General features: G+C 46.5%; 1 protein-coding gene across 1 annotated transcript in view; it reads right to left on the reverse strand.

Annotated features, from left to right (window-relative positions):
* Positions 1 to 9: 9 nt before the first annotated feature.
* SRRM4 (serine/arginine repetitive matrix 4) overlaps positions 10 to 15,016 on the reverse strand; it is a 64,242-nt gene continuing 49,235 nt past the window's right edge. Inside the window, exons 7-13 of the mRNA XM_042441523.1 lie at positions 14,725 to 14,823; positions 14,451 to 14,604; positions 6,109 to 6,443; positions 5,161 to 5,355; positions 4,402 to 4,515; positions 2,786 to 2,932; positions 10 to 1,928 (exon numbers count right to left, since the gene is read on the reverse strand). Of these exons, the coding sequence (XP_042297457.1) occupies positions 1,664 to 1,928; positions 2,786 to 2,932; positions 4,402 to 4,515; positions 5,161 to 5,355; positions 6,109 to 6,443; positions 14,451 to 14,604; positions 14,725 to 14,823 (1,309 nt within the window). The 3' untranslated portion in view covers positions 10 to 1,663. The remainder of the gene's footprint in view (positions 1,929 to 2,785; positions 2,933 to 4,401; positions 4,516 to 5,160; positions 5,356 to 6,108; positions 6,444 to 14,450; positions 14,605 to 14,724; positions 14,824 to 15,016) is intronic.

The following is a 15,016-nucleotide window of genomic DNA, read 5'->3' on the forward strand; positions in this document are numbered from 1 at the left end:
AATAATAATAATAATAATAATAATAATAATAATAATAATAATAATAATAAAAACCAACAGTAACTTTCATCCTAACACACACGGTTCTTTTGGTCCTAGTCAATTTGGAGGTTTGGCACCACAGGCACCGCTTGCCCGGGTGAGGAAAACAGGCATGGGAAGATTGGAAGCAGCCAAAAACAACCCAGTAGCAGAACCTGGATGGGCCATCCTTTAGCCTTGCATTTTGCAAAACTGACACAAAATAATACAAAACATAGCAATAAGTTAACATGCCCAAAAATTGGCAATAAATTAAATATTAATCGCAAATGCAGCGCACTGCTTCAGCACACATCCGGAATCCCAAAGATAATAAATACGGTCAATAATAAATAACCCAAGTGACACATCTGCACTCGTCGAAGAAATGGAAGGAGTCTTAGCTGCCATGAATTAATATGGCTGTGGATAGTCTCTCTCAGAGGATCCATCCTGCTGCAGTCCACAGAGCCAGATGGTCTGGCCAGGGTTCGGGGACAAAATGGCATCAGGGAGGCTTGTTCTGAGATCCTCCCCACCGTCTGTCCATTAAAGAGACAACATTGAGGCTTTCATTTCTATTTATACAGGTTTTACAAAGGCCCTTCTGTCCAAAAGCTTCCCGGAGGCTCATATCCCATTGTAAAAATATGAGTATCCAAAGTCTGTGGTGGGTTCTGCGTTGTGGTGCATTGAAGCCAGGGCCAAACTTGGTTGGCCTCCACCAACTGCAATACGTTTCTGGTCACGGAGGCAATGAAACCCATCGAGAAGACAGGCGTCCTTTTTAAAAAATGGGAGAATAAATCTAAATGTTCAGGGCTCAAGGGTTTCCCTTCCTCCATCTTCCTCTTTTTCTTTTGGAATGGAGCTTGACAATCTTTACAGCCACAGCTGGGAATTCTTCTTTCAGACTATACAAATCTTTGTCTGGATGAATTTTTACCTCCTTGTTATTACTTTGGGCTGGTCTGGGATTTCAGATTGCAACCTTGGCTCTGCTCCTTGTCATAACTAAGCAGCGTAGCTCGCCGCTTCCGGAAGCGGAGCAGGAACCGGACCTTGAAACGGTTACTTTTTTGGATGCTAGCCCCCATAATCCCCAAGCCACTTGTAGTCCTGAAACGTTAACTTTCCCAAGCTCCAGCTGGAAGGGATGTGATGGAGGGAAATCGGTGACAGGATCGTCTTGAAGTTTTAGTTTTAACTTAACTGCAGTGCGACACCCTCCTCTTCCGAAATACATCGGGGAAGCAATGCGGCGGAGTTTCTCTAAAACTATCCACCGCAAAAAAGCTACTCGCCCTTTGGGTCAACGCTGAAGGAGGAAACATTGTAAGGAAAAGAGTTAATCCTTTGTTTTTTCCCACTCCACTGCCTTCATTTTTTAAAAAGGCCTCTCTCCAAACCAGGCTGCTTTTAAGTTAACAGTAAAATTAGAACTTCTTTTGGACAGTTCGGGGAATGCCGCAGCCAACAGTGCCACTGGATATGTCCTGCCTTATAGGGCTGTTGTGGCTGAGTGACATCGTTTGCCTTTGATGAATCAAAGAATGTCCCAACAGGTTGATTCCTGGAACAAAAAGAAAGGCCCAGGGTCCAAAAAACGGAGTCCATCCCACTGGAGCTGCCCAAGGATCACTTAACGCCGCATGCTGTCATAGCTGCCTGTGGATTCGGAGCTCCTGCTGCAGCTCCGACGGCTATTCCTTGCCCCTGAACTGTGGCTCCGGCTGCTGCTGCTACTACTCCAACTCCGGCTCCGGCTCCGGCTGGACCTACTATTGGAGTAACTCCGGCTGGGCGAGTGACTGAGGCAGCTGTACCAGGAGGAGTAACTGCTTACACTGCTGGGAGAGGAGGAGGAAGGGCTAGGCCTGTAGTAAGGGATGGGACGCTTTCGGGCACTGCAAAGAGAGACCAAAACAGGGCATTAGAGGGGAATGGTGCACAGCCGTTTCATGGGCTTAAAGGCTTACATGATAGAGTGATTACGGTAAGACGTAGAGTGGGCCCTTGGTATCTGCTAGGTTTCAGCTCCAGGACCCCCCTGTGGATATCAAAATCCGTGGGTGCTCAAGTCCCATGAAATACAAGGGCCTAGTGAAATGGTAGAATTCAAAGATATAGCCATGTTAACCTGTAGAATTAGTATGTCAAAGGATCTTAAGACAAAACGGATAGAAAGAAGTTGGCAGCGTGAACTAAATTCTGCTCTGTGATCTCTTTATTTTACAAAATGTTGCAGCAGATTCTAGCAGAGCTTCTGTTTTCCAGAGCCAGCCAATTCTTTCCAACCGGAGGAACCTCTCCCTCAAGATTTTTTATTTCCCAACTGACTTTCAATATTTTGTAGGTTAACTAGTCACGTTCAGCCTTTATTATGCTATTTATTGGCTGGGGTGTGCGCATTGTGTGTTTCTATGTATATGTGTCTCCCTTGGTTTTTGCTGTTAAAAGATTTTTCTTTGTACTTTGGCAAACCTCAGGTTCCTCGGAGTCTACTAACAACCTATTTCTTCACGTTTGTGGCTACGGAAAGGTTTGGCACTCATTTCTGAACATTGTAATAGAAGGGTTATTGATTGATTAATTTTATAATTTATCAGAAAGCAAATCCAAAAGGGTTTTGAGGTTACAATCAATGGACAGACTACAGGAGTAGCCCCCCATTGGATCCTGTACAGGTGATACAAATCCATCCATTGTGGGGAAAAGCGAATATAATAATAATATGTGTGATGGACAGTGATGGAGAGCATACCTTGTGATGCGCCGTGCCTCCAGGTGGCTAGGGGAATCTCTTCGGCGCTTCCTCAGGGGGGAATACGATGGTTTGCGACGTCGGCGGCTGTGATGTCTGTGTGACTCCTTCCCGACGGAGCTGTATTTGTCATCTTGTTCACGGTCTCTAAGAAAAGAGAACCCCAGAGAGGGTCAAAAATGGCTCCCAAAATTTGGAGGGATCTACTATGAAGCTCCTGTTCTGTCCCATCTCTCTTCTCGTGAGCTCGAGGCGGTATGTGTGGTTATCTTGCTTCCCATTTTATGCTCACAAGAACCCTATGAGGTAGGCCAGGCTGAGACTGGGCCCAGAGCACTTGCCGTGCTTCAGGGTTTCATGGGGGACTAGACCCCAAATCTCTCAAGTCCCAGTACAATGCTCTAACTCATTGGTTTGCAAACTTTGGTGTTCCCAATGTTTTGGACTTCAGCTTCCAGAATTCCTGATGGTTGGCTAAGCTTGGGAAAAGCTTGTGGTGGGAAAATTGTGGCCCATGGGCCATGTTGACTCATTTCTTGGATGGTGGGGACGGCATAGCTAAATGAGAATGCAGAATTGTCTGTTTTGGGTTTGTATGGAAGCTGGCTGTTTAGAACCATTTTAAGCAAAGAATATATATATATATAATATGACATGTTTGATAGAGAAAGAGAGGGCTTAATGGCTACAGTTGCACAACTAAGGGTTGGCTTTGCAACCCGTTGATCCCACTTCCATTGGTATGGTTGTGTCCTATGGACTCCTGGGATTTGTAGTTTGGAGAGGCACTGCTGCCCTCTGGCAGACAATTTTAAATACCCCATGAATCTAGAAATCCCAGAATTCCGTAGAACCATGGCAGTTAGAGCAGAATCAAAGTGCTATAACTTTGTGGTGCAAAAGGCCCTTAAGGCAGAGACGTACGGAGTGAGCGGAACGGAAAGCCTGAGAATATCAATTCCGGGACGAGGAACCAAGAGATCAGATAAGACACAAAGGAATATACAGGGGATCCTTGGCATCTGCTGGAGTTTGGTTCCACGGTCCCCTGTGGATACCAAAATTCATGGTTGCTCAAGTCCCATTAAATATAATGGTGTAGTGAAATGGTGTCCCTTATATAAAATGGCAAGAACAAGGTTTGGAATTCAGATTATATTTGAATATTTTCAAGCCGTGGATGGTTGAATGTATGGATAAAAAAAATCAATGGCTACAGAGGGCTGACTAGCAGGGATCCTAGCTACCTAACAGTCCCATACTACCCCCTGTAGGCATATAGTTGCTTCTGCAGGCCTGGTTACCCACATCTCAGCTTCAAAGGGCACGAATGTATGCAATTGTTTTATACGGTCCATCTGATTAACTGGGCCAACCTAAGTATCCGAAGTCAGAATATTCAAAAAGATATACATTCCACAGAGCAAAGCTTGATTTTGCAATGTTAGATAAGGGACGCCATTTCACTCCGCCGTTGTCTTTAATGGGACCTGAGCCTCCACGGGGGTCCTGGAACAAACTCCAGAGGATGCCAAGGACCCAAATGTATCATCTCAGGGGTGTGGGGTCATTTCGTCCAGGGAACAGGACAGCGAGTGCGAGTGCAAGAGACATACCTGCCAGGGGGACTGTATCGAGAATAACTGGGGCTACGTCGCGGCCTTGAGCTCCTGCTTTTGGGACTTCTCTTGTATGACTTGGGTGAGTAGCTGGGAGATCTCGAGTAGGACCTGGAAACAGCAGAGAAGCAGGAGACAGTAGGGGCAGCATGAGAGATTTGGGTGGTCTTAGACCTAATAGAAAATGTGTTACACTTCAGGAGGAATAGTCCTGAGCAATGGGTGTAGCTATTGGGGGAGGCAAAACATGGGCATTGCCCCCCTGAATAAGAATTCTGTCCTCCAAATGCTATTTTCCATCCATACCTACATTTCCAGATCTGCAGAGAGTGAGGCTTTGCAAATTGTCCCCTTCCTTCTATTGGCAGTGTTTGCATTCTCTGGGTCCCTTGGTCTGCCTCTTCTCTTTAGATGCCTAAGCTGTGTTTCTAAAGACTCAACTGAAAAAAAGGGTCTGGCTATACAGCAATGGTTCCCAAATATTGGTCCTCCAGGTGTTTTCCACTTCGCCTCCCAGAAGACCCTACCAGCTTGGCCAGCCACCTGGTATTCTGGGAGGTGAAGTCCAAAACACCTGGAAGACCAGAGTTTGGAAACCACTGCTATACAGTCAGCGACGATGAAGACCTGGGCTTCAAAAAATGACCATGATTGTCACTGTTCTTGTCCCCTGACTGCTTTTTCTTCCTTGCTATTCCATGGAGTGTGGACTTTGGACATGGGCGTCCTTATATATATACCCAACCAAGAGCTCACCTTGTGTCCGATGAGCAGGATCTGCTTTGGGAAGACCTGGGACTGGCCTTGTGGTGGACCAAATGGGACCGGTCGGACTCCAGAGATGACCTGCTAGAAGAGGATCCATTCTGGAGACATGGGATAAGCGGAGAACCAGAGAAAGGGGCCGAGACAAGGCTTGTTTTCTTCTTCTCCGACTGCAGTGGCACTTCTCTGAAAAGAGACGTTGCACACCCAGGGCTGTTACCCAAACACGATGAGAGGTCTGCCAAAAATGTCTCCAGCTCACTTTCATGGAGATCCCGTCCCATAGGATGGGGGAAGCCACTTTCCTCCCTAGGACTCATCTCCACAAGAGAGAGCTAGAACTGGCCAAAAAGTGGGGACCCCAGGTGTGGTATGTTGATCTTGGCAGGCAGATGGTTATTAATTTTGTCTACTGCGTCCCACAGCCATTACCATTGAAACCTCCTTGAACGCAAAGCCTGCCATCCTGTTAGGTATTTACAGCATCATAAACTGACTTACAATCATGTAATGGTGGATCCTGATGTTGTGCAATGCTCATGTTCCCCAGAGCGGAGATGTAGCTCTGTTGCGCAAATGGAGCCAGCAGTGGGACCATTGTGCAAAGGTCCCACTTTTCTCTCCTTCTCCTCCCACTTTCCCCCTTTGTTGTTGCCTTACTTCAGTCGCTGCAAATGGAGTTCAGAATGCAAAGGGTATTTGCACTCGGTAGAGAGGAGAGGAAAGGACCGAGTAGAATTTTGCCCTTCCCAGTAGGCTCAGGCACAAGCAAACTGCAGCAGCATATCCTAGTTGGTGTGCTCACCCTCATGAGCAATTTGTGTCGCCTTGACTTCACTTGGTTGTTGCTCAGCCCTTCCGTCCCAGTTTCCGTCTGTGAACCTGTCGAAGGGGATAGCATGGGGGCAAGTCGTGCAGATTTTTAGAGCGACGGCTCACCTTTGAGCTTTCTCTTGCATCCATGGAGCTGGGGTTGGCTCTTCCAGGGCTGCTCCCTTGGTCCGGGAGAAGCAGCTGGTGAAGGAATTCCCTGAATCGGAGCTGCTTCCACTGCTGGCCTTCCCAGGAGAGAAGGTTGGGCCCAAGCCGTCAGGGGCTTGATAGCTTTCGTCTTCTCTGCCCTTTGACTTGGACGCACTTGTCTGAGTGGATGGAGGGGAAGAAGTGTCATTCCCTGAGTCGTATTCATGGGGCTCTCCGTTCCGTTTGGCTAACTTGCCAAGCTGACCCTCTGCTTTTTTAAAAAGGTCAGTAGAAACCCCAGTCTTTGAAATCTGCAAGCAAAAGAGCCATTTGGCCAGGGTTTAAAATAGATAGACACACGCGCACGCGCACATACACACACGCACACATACACATATGGTCAGCATTAGGGAGTGCATGTTAGCATTGCCTGGCTTTATTTTATGACTTATTTATTTCATTTGACAAATAAACCAGCTTTTAAAAAAACCATCTGTAATCAAAGGAAAGGAAGAAAGAAAGAAAGGAAGGCAGAAAGAAAGAAAGAAGAAAGCAAAGAGGAAGGAAGAAAGGAAACAAAGAAAGAGAATTCAGAACTAAAAAGAAGAAAAAGAAGGAAAAAAACACCACATCTCCCTGAAAGAAAGAAAGAAAGAAAATGTATTTTTCTTTTCCCCTGGATATAACTGGAAGATTTCTTTTTTAATATAAAAAAGACATCATGCAAAGAAGTAATAAGCATGCTATCCATATTGAATTAAAGGTTTAAAAAGTTATAAATCAAAGCAGACTTAAAAAAACAAAACCTTTTCTTCATGAGACCAAAAGGAAAGCAAAAAAAGAAAGAAAAGAAAACGTCTCTTTTTGTAAAAAAAAAAGAGGGGGAAAAAGGCGTACGCTTTAGAAATCAAAGGAAACCGGAACCAAATTCTATGAGCACAATCCAGCCAAAATTAAGCATTTCTGCATCCCATTGATTTCAGTGGGAGAGTTTTAATCATCCATTTACGTTCTCGCCACTGGAATCGCCGCAGCTTAAAGCTATGATCCAAAGGGCTCATAAATTCAATTCTATATTTTTATTTTACGGTTTTATCAGCTTACACTAATATGAGAGTTCAATCCCAGTGAATACTGTGGGACTTGCTTCCAGTTGGCAGAAGACTGCACTGCATGCAAGGCTTAGTCCCACTGCACTTTAGTAAATCGTTTTTACTTCCAAGGAAACATGTATAAATTCGGGTTGCATAAGTCATCGTTGGACTGTGACTCCCACTATCCCCGACAACTGGCCATGCTAGCTGGGGCAGATGGGAATTCAACGGTTCCTTCTCCATAACCATCAGGGCTTAACATTGGCTGGATCGTGCCCTAGATGAATATCTCCTTGTTTTTGAATTTCCTTTAAGAAAGCTGACCTCGATAAGAAGGAGATGGAGAGCTTATCCCATCAATTGAAAACCAATATTTACGAATGACGTAAAGGAAAAAATAAATAATAAACGGGCAAATGAACCTTTGTAATTTTTGGAAAAAAGAAAAGAACCAAAAAAAGGGGGGGGGGAAGGGGGGAATTAAGGAAAATAACAAAACAAAACAACAAAACAAAACCCCAACGAAAAGGCAAAACAAAACAACTCTCTCTGGAGAAAAAGGCAGACATATTGCTTTGTGTGTTTTTTCCCCTCGGAGAAGGTCTAGCTAATAGTATTTTTGAGTGACCTCTAGTAATAAAGCCCCTATCATCTTGCGGTTAGCATCCACTTACCAATCAAGATTTCCTCCTTTAGTAGGGTAAGGTGTAAGAAAAAGGGAAGAGCGGGCAACGTAAGTCCATCATTAGAGTCTCAAATTACAAGAGAGAAGCAAAAAAAAAGAAGCCATAACCCCTCTCTGCAATCCACAGTGCCAACCAAGAGTCGCTTTAGGCCTGATTTTTTAAATGCTTTTGCTACCGTTTTTTAAAAATCCATCACCTTCAAGTCAATTCCGTGCGGCAGGTCGATTAGCTGGGATTTACAAGGCAATCGACTCAATGCATCCCCTTTCAGCTTGCAGGCCGGCCCACAGATAACCCCAAAATTAAAAAGGATTAGAAAGGGGAAAAAAAGACGTTACAACAGCAGAAGGACGTGAGCGAGATCCAAAGGGTCACCAGGGATCTTGGCTTCAAGGAGTAATGCCGGCCTTTCCCCACTGATCCGGCTACGTCCCCCAATATTATGCCCGTGGGAAAAGAAGGCAGGCCCATTCCTATAGTAGGAGGCATTTGAGCCTTCCATTCCCTTCTCGTGTTCCAAGAGAGATTGCAAAACGTTCCTAAAATGATCCAAGCATCACCACGGATGGACCTGAGCTGTCTGGGTCCACCTTGCTAAGCTGAATCCCAAGCATCTCCAGATATAGAAGAGCCTACCATCATTGCTCCATATTGAGGCAAAAGCACTCTGTGCATGGTCAGAACTATCTCAGTTCAAAACCCTGCATTGCTAGGATAATCCCAGTTCAAGGCCAGTTGAACCCAGTTTACGAACTTCATCATCGAGGCATTTTCCCCCAGGATATTTCTCAGTGAGCGGCATCTTGCTTGATCCAAGGCCCAAGACGCAGCCAGGGAATCAGAGGCGGATTTTTTTTCTTTTAAAGCATGGCCCGCTTTTGAAGTGTGGCCCACTCAGGTTCATGACGGAAAATCCACATACGATTGCCTGGCTGTGTCTTGGGCATTGGGTAAAGCAAGGTGCCGCTCACGGAGCAATACGCATGTGGCCTGCAGGGGTGCTTTTATGGTCGTGAATCCCTCCAAAATCTCCTGACTGTTCCTTTTCTAGCCCTAAAAGGGTGTGAGTTGTCTCTCCTGGGAGTCCCCAGGCATTTAAAATTGATCGCAGAACAAGGTACCTGTTTTCCAAAATTGGAAGGGCACTTTTGGACACTTCCCAGTTTGGGGACTTTTTTTGTCCCTCCATCTTTGCCCATCTGTGCAATCTATGGCGAATCCTCTGGACCCGCCACAGTTGTTTTCCCCTTTTGCAGAGAATCAGGTGCACCGAAAGAGCATGCCTGAGCCCCCATCTTGTGGACATAATTCACCCGAAATGAACAAAAACAACCAGAAGGGACCTGGATGGCCTTCTAATCCTGCCCAGCGCAGAAATCTGGCAACGGCCACTTCCCTGAGAGATGCCCCCTCCCGCATAAATACTGCCAGCAAAGGAAAGCTCACCGCTCTCGGATGAATTTTGCTAAAACCAACAGGGCTGGTAAATCCCTGCTCCATTCCAGCGCTGCGGGGCTGTGCTCTCTGCAGGTGACAGGAGCCTAGCTCCAAGGCTCTCCCTGCATCTCTGCGATTAGCCCAGGAGCACAGAAGAAAAATGTGGCCATTTGTGCTAGTTTAAGAAGGTGCCATTTATTCCAGAAGCAGCCCGCAAAGTGTACCCTCTACCATTTCGCAGAGGAGAAGCAGGCCATGTGTGGCCAGCCAAGATCAGAGTGCGCTCAGGATGGCTAAAGTTATAGCGAGGAAGATCAGGCAAGCTAGGAGGGGCTGGAGCGGTTTGCTTTTGCCTGAGCTTCTTGAGATGGGCACGGTTCTGCCCTCTGCTCTCCTCACTCTGGCCTTCAGGTTGACTCCAACTTATGGCAACCCTATCCTGGCAAGGTTAGCCACCCAGGAGGCTGAGAGTGTGAGACTTTCCCAAGGTCACCCAGGGGTTGTCTGGCTTCTTGAAGGAGTAACATCATGGCAGCCCCTTGGTGAATATGGACATTGTGAAACTGCTCGGTCCTGTTCTTGCAGATGTAAGTCCACTTATGAAGTTGTAAGTCCTGCACTGAGTTCCGGCTGAAATCAGTATTCTTTACTCCAGAAAACATTGCCACTGAACTTCCACAGTGGCACTCTCTGTGTTACAGAACAACCCTAGAGGGTTTCAACTAAGCATGCTTACGAAAATGGAGGTCCCCCCAAACTTGGTGGGACTCAAACGTCCGATTAAAAATGTCAAGGATCGGGAGGGGGAGTTTCCGAAATTAAATTTTGGTTGGGTCAAAACATTATTCCACAGAGAAGAGGAGCAAAAAGAAACATCAAAAGAGGGGAGAAAGGTATTTTACTTGCACCTCCAGCTTCAGTTTCCACTGAATGCTCAGCTCAAGAGGCAGCACGCCCTAATAGGTTACAAAAGTCTAATCGCAGCAAGTTTTCCAATTAAACTGAACAAGCCTGTTAACTCGGCTCCAAATGGCCCCTCGGAGAGAAGTGGCTATCAATTTTTCTGAAATGGATGGAACCGGCAATTTTGCTGAGAACTCTCTTATCAGGGGAAGGGGGTCTTTCTTGTGTTTTAAGCTCCTTCTTCAAAGTTAAGATTTCCTTTCCTTTGAGGGAGGTGCCCAGCAGCATAACAAGTGGAGATCTATGCAAAGCGACATATTATTATTATTTTTTGACACAGATCACAGACGCTGTGGCGTTCTCGCTCCCTTCTTTCCCGGTTCACTTTTGGACCTGTCGCTTCTATCATAGGCACACGAGCCACTCATACTCCAGCGTGCATGCACCCCCGTAAAAAGATATCCCACCTTTTAGGCAAGAGAACAGGCCCCTAAACTACTCAGCTGTGTTAGTCTGGAATGTACAAGGGGATCTTGTAAGATTAACTGAGCGAAAGGCATTGTAGCATAAGCATGTGCAGACTTGGTCTACTTCCTGAGATGCATCCTGGGTATGTGCTGGCTCAGTCTGAGCAATGGGGAGAAGATGAGGAGGGCTCACCTGGGTAGCTGTTCTGTAGCGTCTTTTGCATTATTCTCAGCATTTCCAAAGTGTAATATCTGAATTGACCACTTGGGGGGGGAGCATTGTATTGTCTGATGGCACAGTCAGAACAGCAATTGGCTAGTAATCAGTCACTCCACAAAATGTCTTTCTAGAATGCAATGGCAGTAACAGATAATGACCTGTGGGGGCATCAGAGTACTGAGGAAAAGTAACTAGTTCCTTTTTTAAAAAAGTAATTTCCAAGGTCTCAAAATGGTTGGAAGATATGAGTTTTTCTGCACTTGTTAGAATACCCTGGACTGTCCCAGGAGTATTCTGCTCCCAAATTCCCCCCCCAACTTTGCTCCTTGCCTTGCTCTCTTCTTATGGGATGGTCACCAATTTTCTCCTTGGCCCTGCTCTTGTGATTTTACTCAAAGCCCCCTATGCCAAACTTAAGTAGGCAAAGATGATGTCCTCACCCGCAGCACTGGCAATAAAGTGACGGGCAAAGCTCTGCCGGTTTAACTTCTGCAAGACTACTGTTAAAGGCATAGGAGCAGGGTTGGTAAAAAAAATGTTGCCAACTGCCTTTCTAGGGCCCAGCCTGTCCCGACTTTATATGTCCCTTAGATCCAAGTCTGTGCCTTTGTGAGCAGCTCACTATGAGATGTCTTGGTTAGATTGTTTTGCCAAAGATGGAGTCATTACAGCATAAGCAATTTCTACTGTAATCTTGGGCTCACTTCTGGTAGACGTTCAAGAAAAAGGATCACAACTCAAGATGGAATACATGGTTCTCCCCCACAACCACATTTACCCTTCCCCCTTGAGATTGGTAGTAGCTAAGACACATTTACATCAGGGTGGAAGACCCCCACCCCCACAGATGTCGTTGGACTACAACTCCCAGCTTGGCTGGCAAGGGGAGATGCAGCTCCCTTTAGAGGGCCACCGATCTCTCCGCCCTGATTCACATCCTTTATTTAGCCCACCTGAAACTACTGTTCTCTGAGCAAAAGGCAAAAATAGGAAAATGGAATATTACAGAAGCGGAGGCTGCAACAACGACAAAAGAAATAGTCGATGCAGAGATAAAAGCCAGCTTCACAGCGTGGCTAAAAATATACCGTTTGCAAACAGCAGGTTGCAGATTGATCCTTGCCGATTTTAAGGGGCTGGTAGAACTTTTTTAAAAGGCAGCAAAATACTCCTACAAAAAAGTGACAGGCAGGTCTCTTGGCAGATGGCTCTTCATAGCCACTGTGCCACCACAGAAAAGGCCATCTCCCTCAAAACCTTCTGCTTTACTTCACTACGCAGAGGCACCTTTAAGGCCAAGCTTGGGAACACTTGTGTTAACGCTAACGCAGTAACATTAGTTGGTGAAATAATTCATCTTGAGTCGTCCCAGTGCAAATCAGGACATCTGTTTAACAGGCTTCATTGTCAAGGTCCTCAAAATGCTTGACCATGGCCCACCAACAACTGAAATCAAAATAAATGTGAACTATTAGGCATGACTCGCCCAGTTAATACCATTGTCCTTGGACGCTCAAAATGATGACAGTTCAAATGGTTCAAAATATCACCGATGGAGAGGCAAGAAATCAGTTCTTAACAAATGGCTGGAAGAGAATCTCAAAGGTCAGATAGGGATATTATGGCCTATGAGGGAGAAAGTAGATGTGGGGAAACATTAGGTTGGGAGCAAGACTGGCCCTACGGTGAAGAAGAAATGGCAGTCCTTTGGCTGCTTCTTTGGAGTCCCTGGGCCAATGCTTTCTCTTTGAGTGCAGAGAAACATGTGCCACACAGCCTCTTTTATTTCCCTAAACTGTCTTGCTTCACATGGAGAGATACCATCCAATTCCCAGTATTCTCAACTAGTAGTTGAGTCCTCTTCTGATATCACAAGGAGGCATCTCTAGATCTCAGGTTGCAGCCTTGAAATCTCAGGGTCTGGGATAGCCTGGCAACCTATATCAAGCACTGGAAGCCTGGTTGGCTCTGAGAAGGGCACAGAAGCAATGGGGGCTGGCATCATGAGTTGCCATGCCTGGCAGTCCAGTGCCTGAGACAAGTGCCTCATTTTGCCCAGGGGTGAAAGGCTGATGGCAACAATTGTCGGTTGCCTTAGAATTGCAGAGCTGAAGGGAACCACTCTCTACCCAACACCAAGAGGCTCGAGAGCTAGCTTCAAAAAGCCACCTATCCAAGCAAGGCCACTGGCAAGGGAAAATCAACTTGGGCCCAACTGGATATAAATATTACAGCTGGTGGCTTCCCCATTTGTGATGCAGTAAATGTGCTCTGGGTGTTAGTCTAAACTGTAAAGGAGCAATCCAAGGTGCAGATATGCAAAATACAACGAACAATAAAATAGGTCCAAAATTTTGGATGGCTTTGTTGACATTTAGGCACAAACCTGGCACAGGTCCACAGCCCTCACTGATATGTCATTTCATTGTCAATGGATGCAAATCAATTTGGGCGATTTCAGACTTCAGCCTACGGCCCACTGCACTACCCAACTCAAGGAGACCCTAAAATCCCGTTTGCCTCTTTGCCTTGCGTGACCCCAAATGTGACCCCAAGGCTACGACATGTTTCCCAAACTCTAAGCTGAGTGACTAGGAGAATTTCCCAGGTTCCCCGTTGGCGCAAGAGTCTGCATGAACAGGCACATCTGAGAGCATTCCTCGAAAATAGGAAGTACCTGCCTCACTAGATAGGAAGCTAAAATTGGATCTCTCATCCTCCTTTGGGCTTGGCAGCACTGGCAGGGCACATACGATTCTTGGCATTAGTCGCACTTGGGCCTGCTTTGAACGCCAGTGATCCCTCACTTCAGCGGAGCTGACAGTGCACATTGGACCCCAGCCAGGGCTGCTATCTTCCCGCCGAAGAGCAAAATGCCCCCGGGACTCGGTTGTGCATTTTCTCCTTGGATGCCCGCACAGCATCGATTAACATCCGTGGGAACAGCCAACCGGCATTACCCAAAACGGGGGCATGTTCACTTGGAGCCAGTTAAAGCTCCCTTCACCTCGTACCATCTTCCTTCTTGCAAGGACACTCACACCCTGTTAGACATAAATGTTTTCTTTGATAGGTTTAATCTTTTTGTGCCTCGGAGGAATAGCGGGGGAGGGAAAAAAACCCGGGCGCAGGAGGCAGCCATGAGCGAACTCATCCGTTGAGCAGAAGAGGGATCTTACAAACCCACCCTGGTAAAATGTCACTGCTGGAGGCTGCTGTGTTCGTAAAATGTCTTCTTTTTATTATTCATGGGCCAAAGTTTGAGCCATCGCTCTCATCCGCTTTCCCCACCCTTTCTTCCCCCACCTACCCCTCGATGTGCAAAATGGACCCTTTCCATGCACCGTGGAAAGAGAGAGGGGTGGATATAAAAAGAGAGATCCCATTAATAATGAATGCAGCTTTTTAAAAAGGACTCTCGTCTAATATGGCGGTAATTAGCTCATAAAAATTGCATCTAGATTCCCTGGACCCTTGTCTGAGCCGATGGAACAGATGGGGAAACGCTTACCATTTCAGTGGCAGAGAGAGAACGGCGGTTCTGGAGGGATGGGGTGGTGGCAGTCACCTCGAGGGCACCGTCCGGCTTTCGAGCACTCTTCGAAGAGTGCCGGGCATGCTTCCATCTTGCCTTATGCCCTTCTTCGTGGGATCCAGTCCTAGGCCTGTGGAAAAGAAGTTTGCAACCCCACGCTGTCATAAAGGAGCCGCCTTCTTTTTACTTCAGGGTGGGCAGCGTTTGAAAGTCTAGGGGGCAATACTTTCTAGGGGGCACTACTCCTTACCTGCTTCCACAGCTTTCGGAGCGCGAATTGGTGCTCTCCGAATCAGAGCGACAGTGGCGATGGTGGGGGCGGTGGGATTTTTGAGAGTGACTGTGAGAGCTTTGGAAAAGAAGGAGAAACAAACAGACACACACACACACAAACAGACACACACATACATGCATCATTAGTTTGCAGGTGTCCCAAAGGCCCGTGGATGATGGGACAAAGGACTTGACAATCTGGCTGACAACTGGCCCCACAGTGAACGGCAATCAGATATTTGTTTGCTACATGTTAAATGTTATGTTAA

Source organism: Sceloporus undulatus, chromosome 10, assembly GCF_019175285.1.
Source record: "Sceloporus undulatus isolate JIND9_A2432 ecotype Alabama chromosome 10, SceUnd_v1.1, whole genome shotgun sequence".
NCBI lineage: Eukaryota > Metazoa > Chordata > Lepidosauria > Squamata > Phrynosomatidae > Sceloporus > Sceloporus undulatus.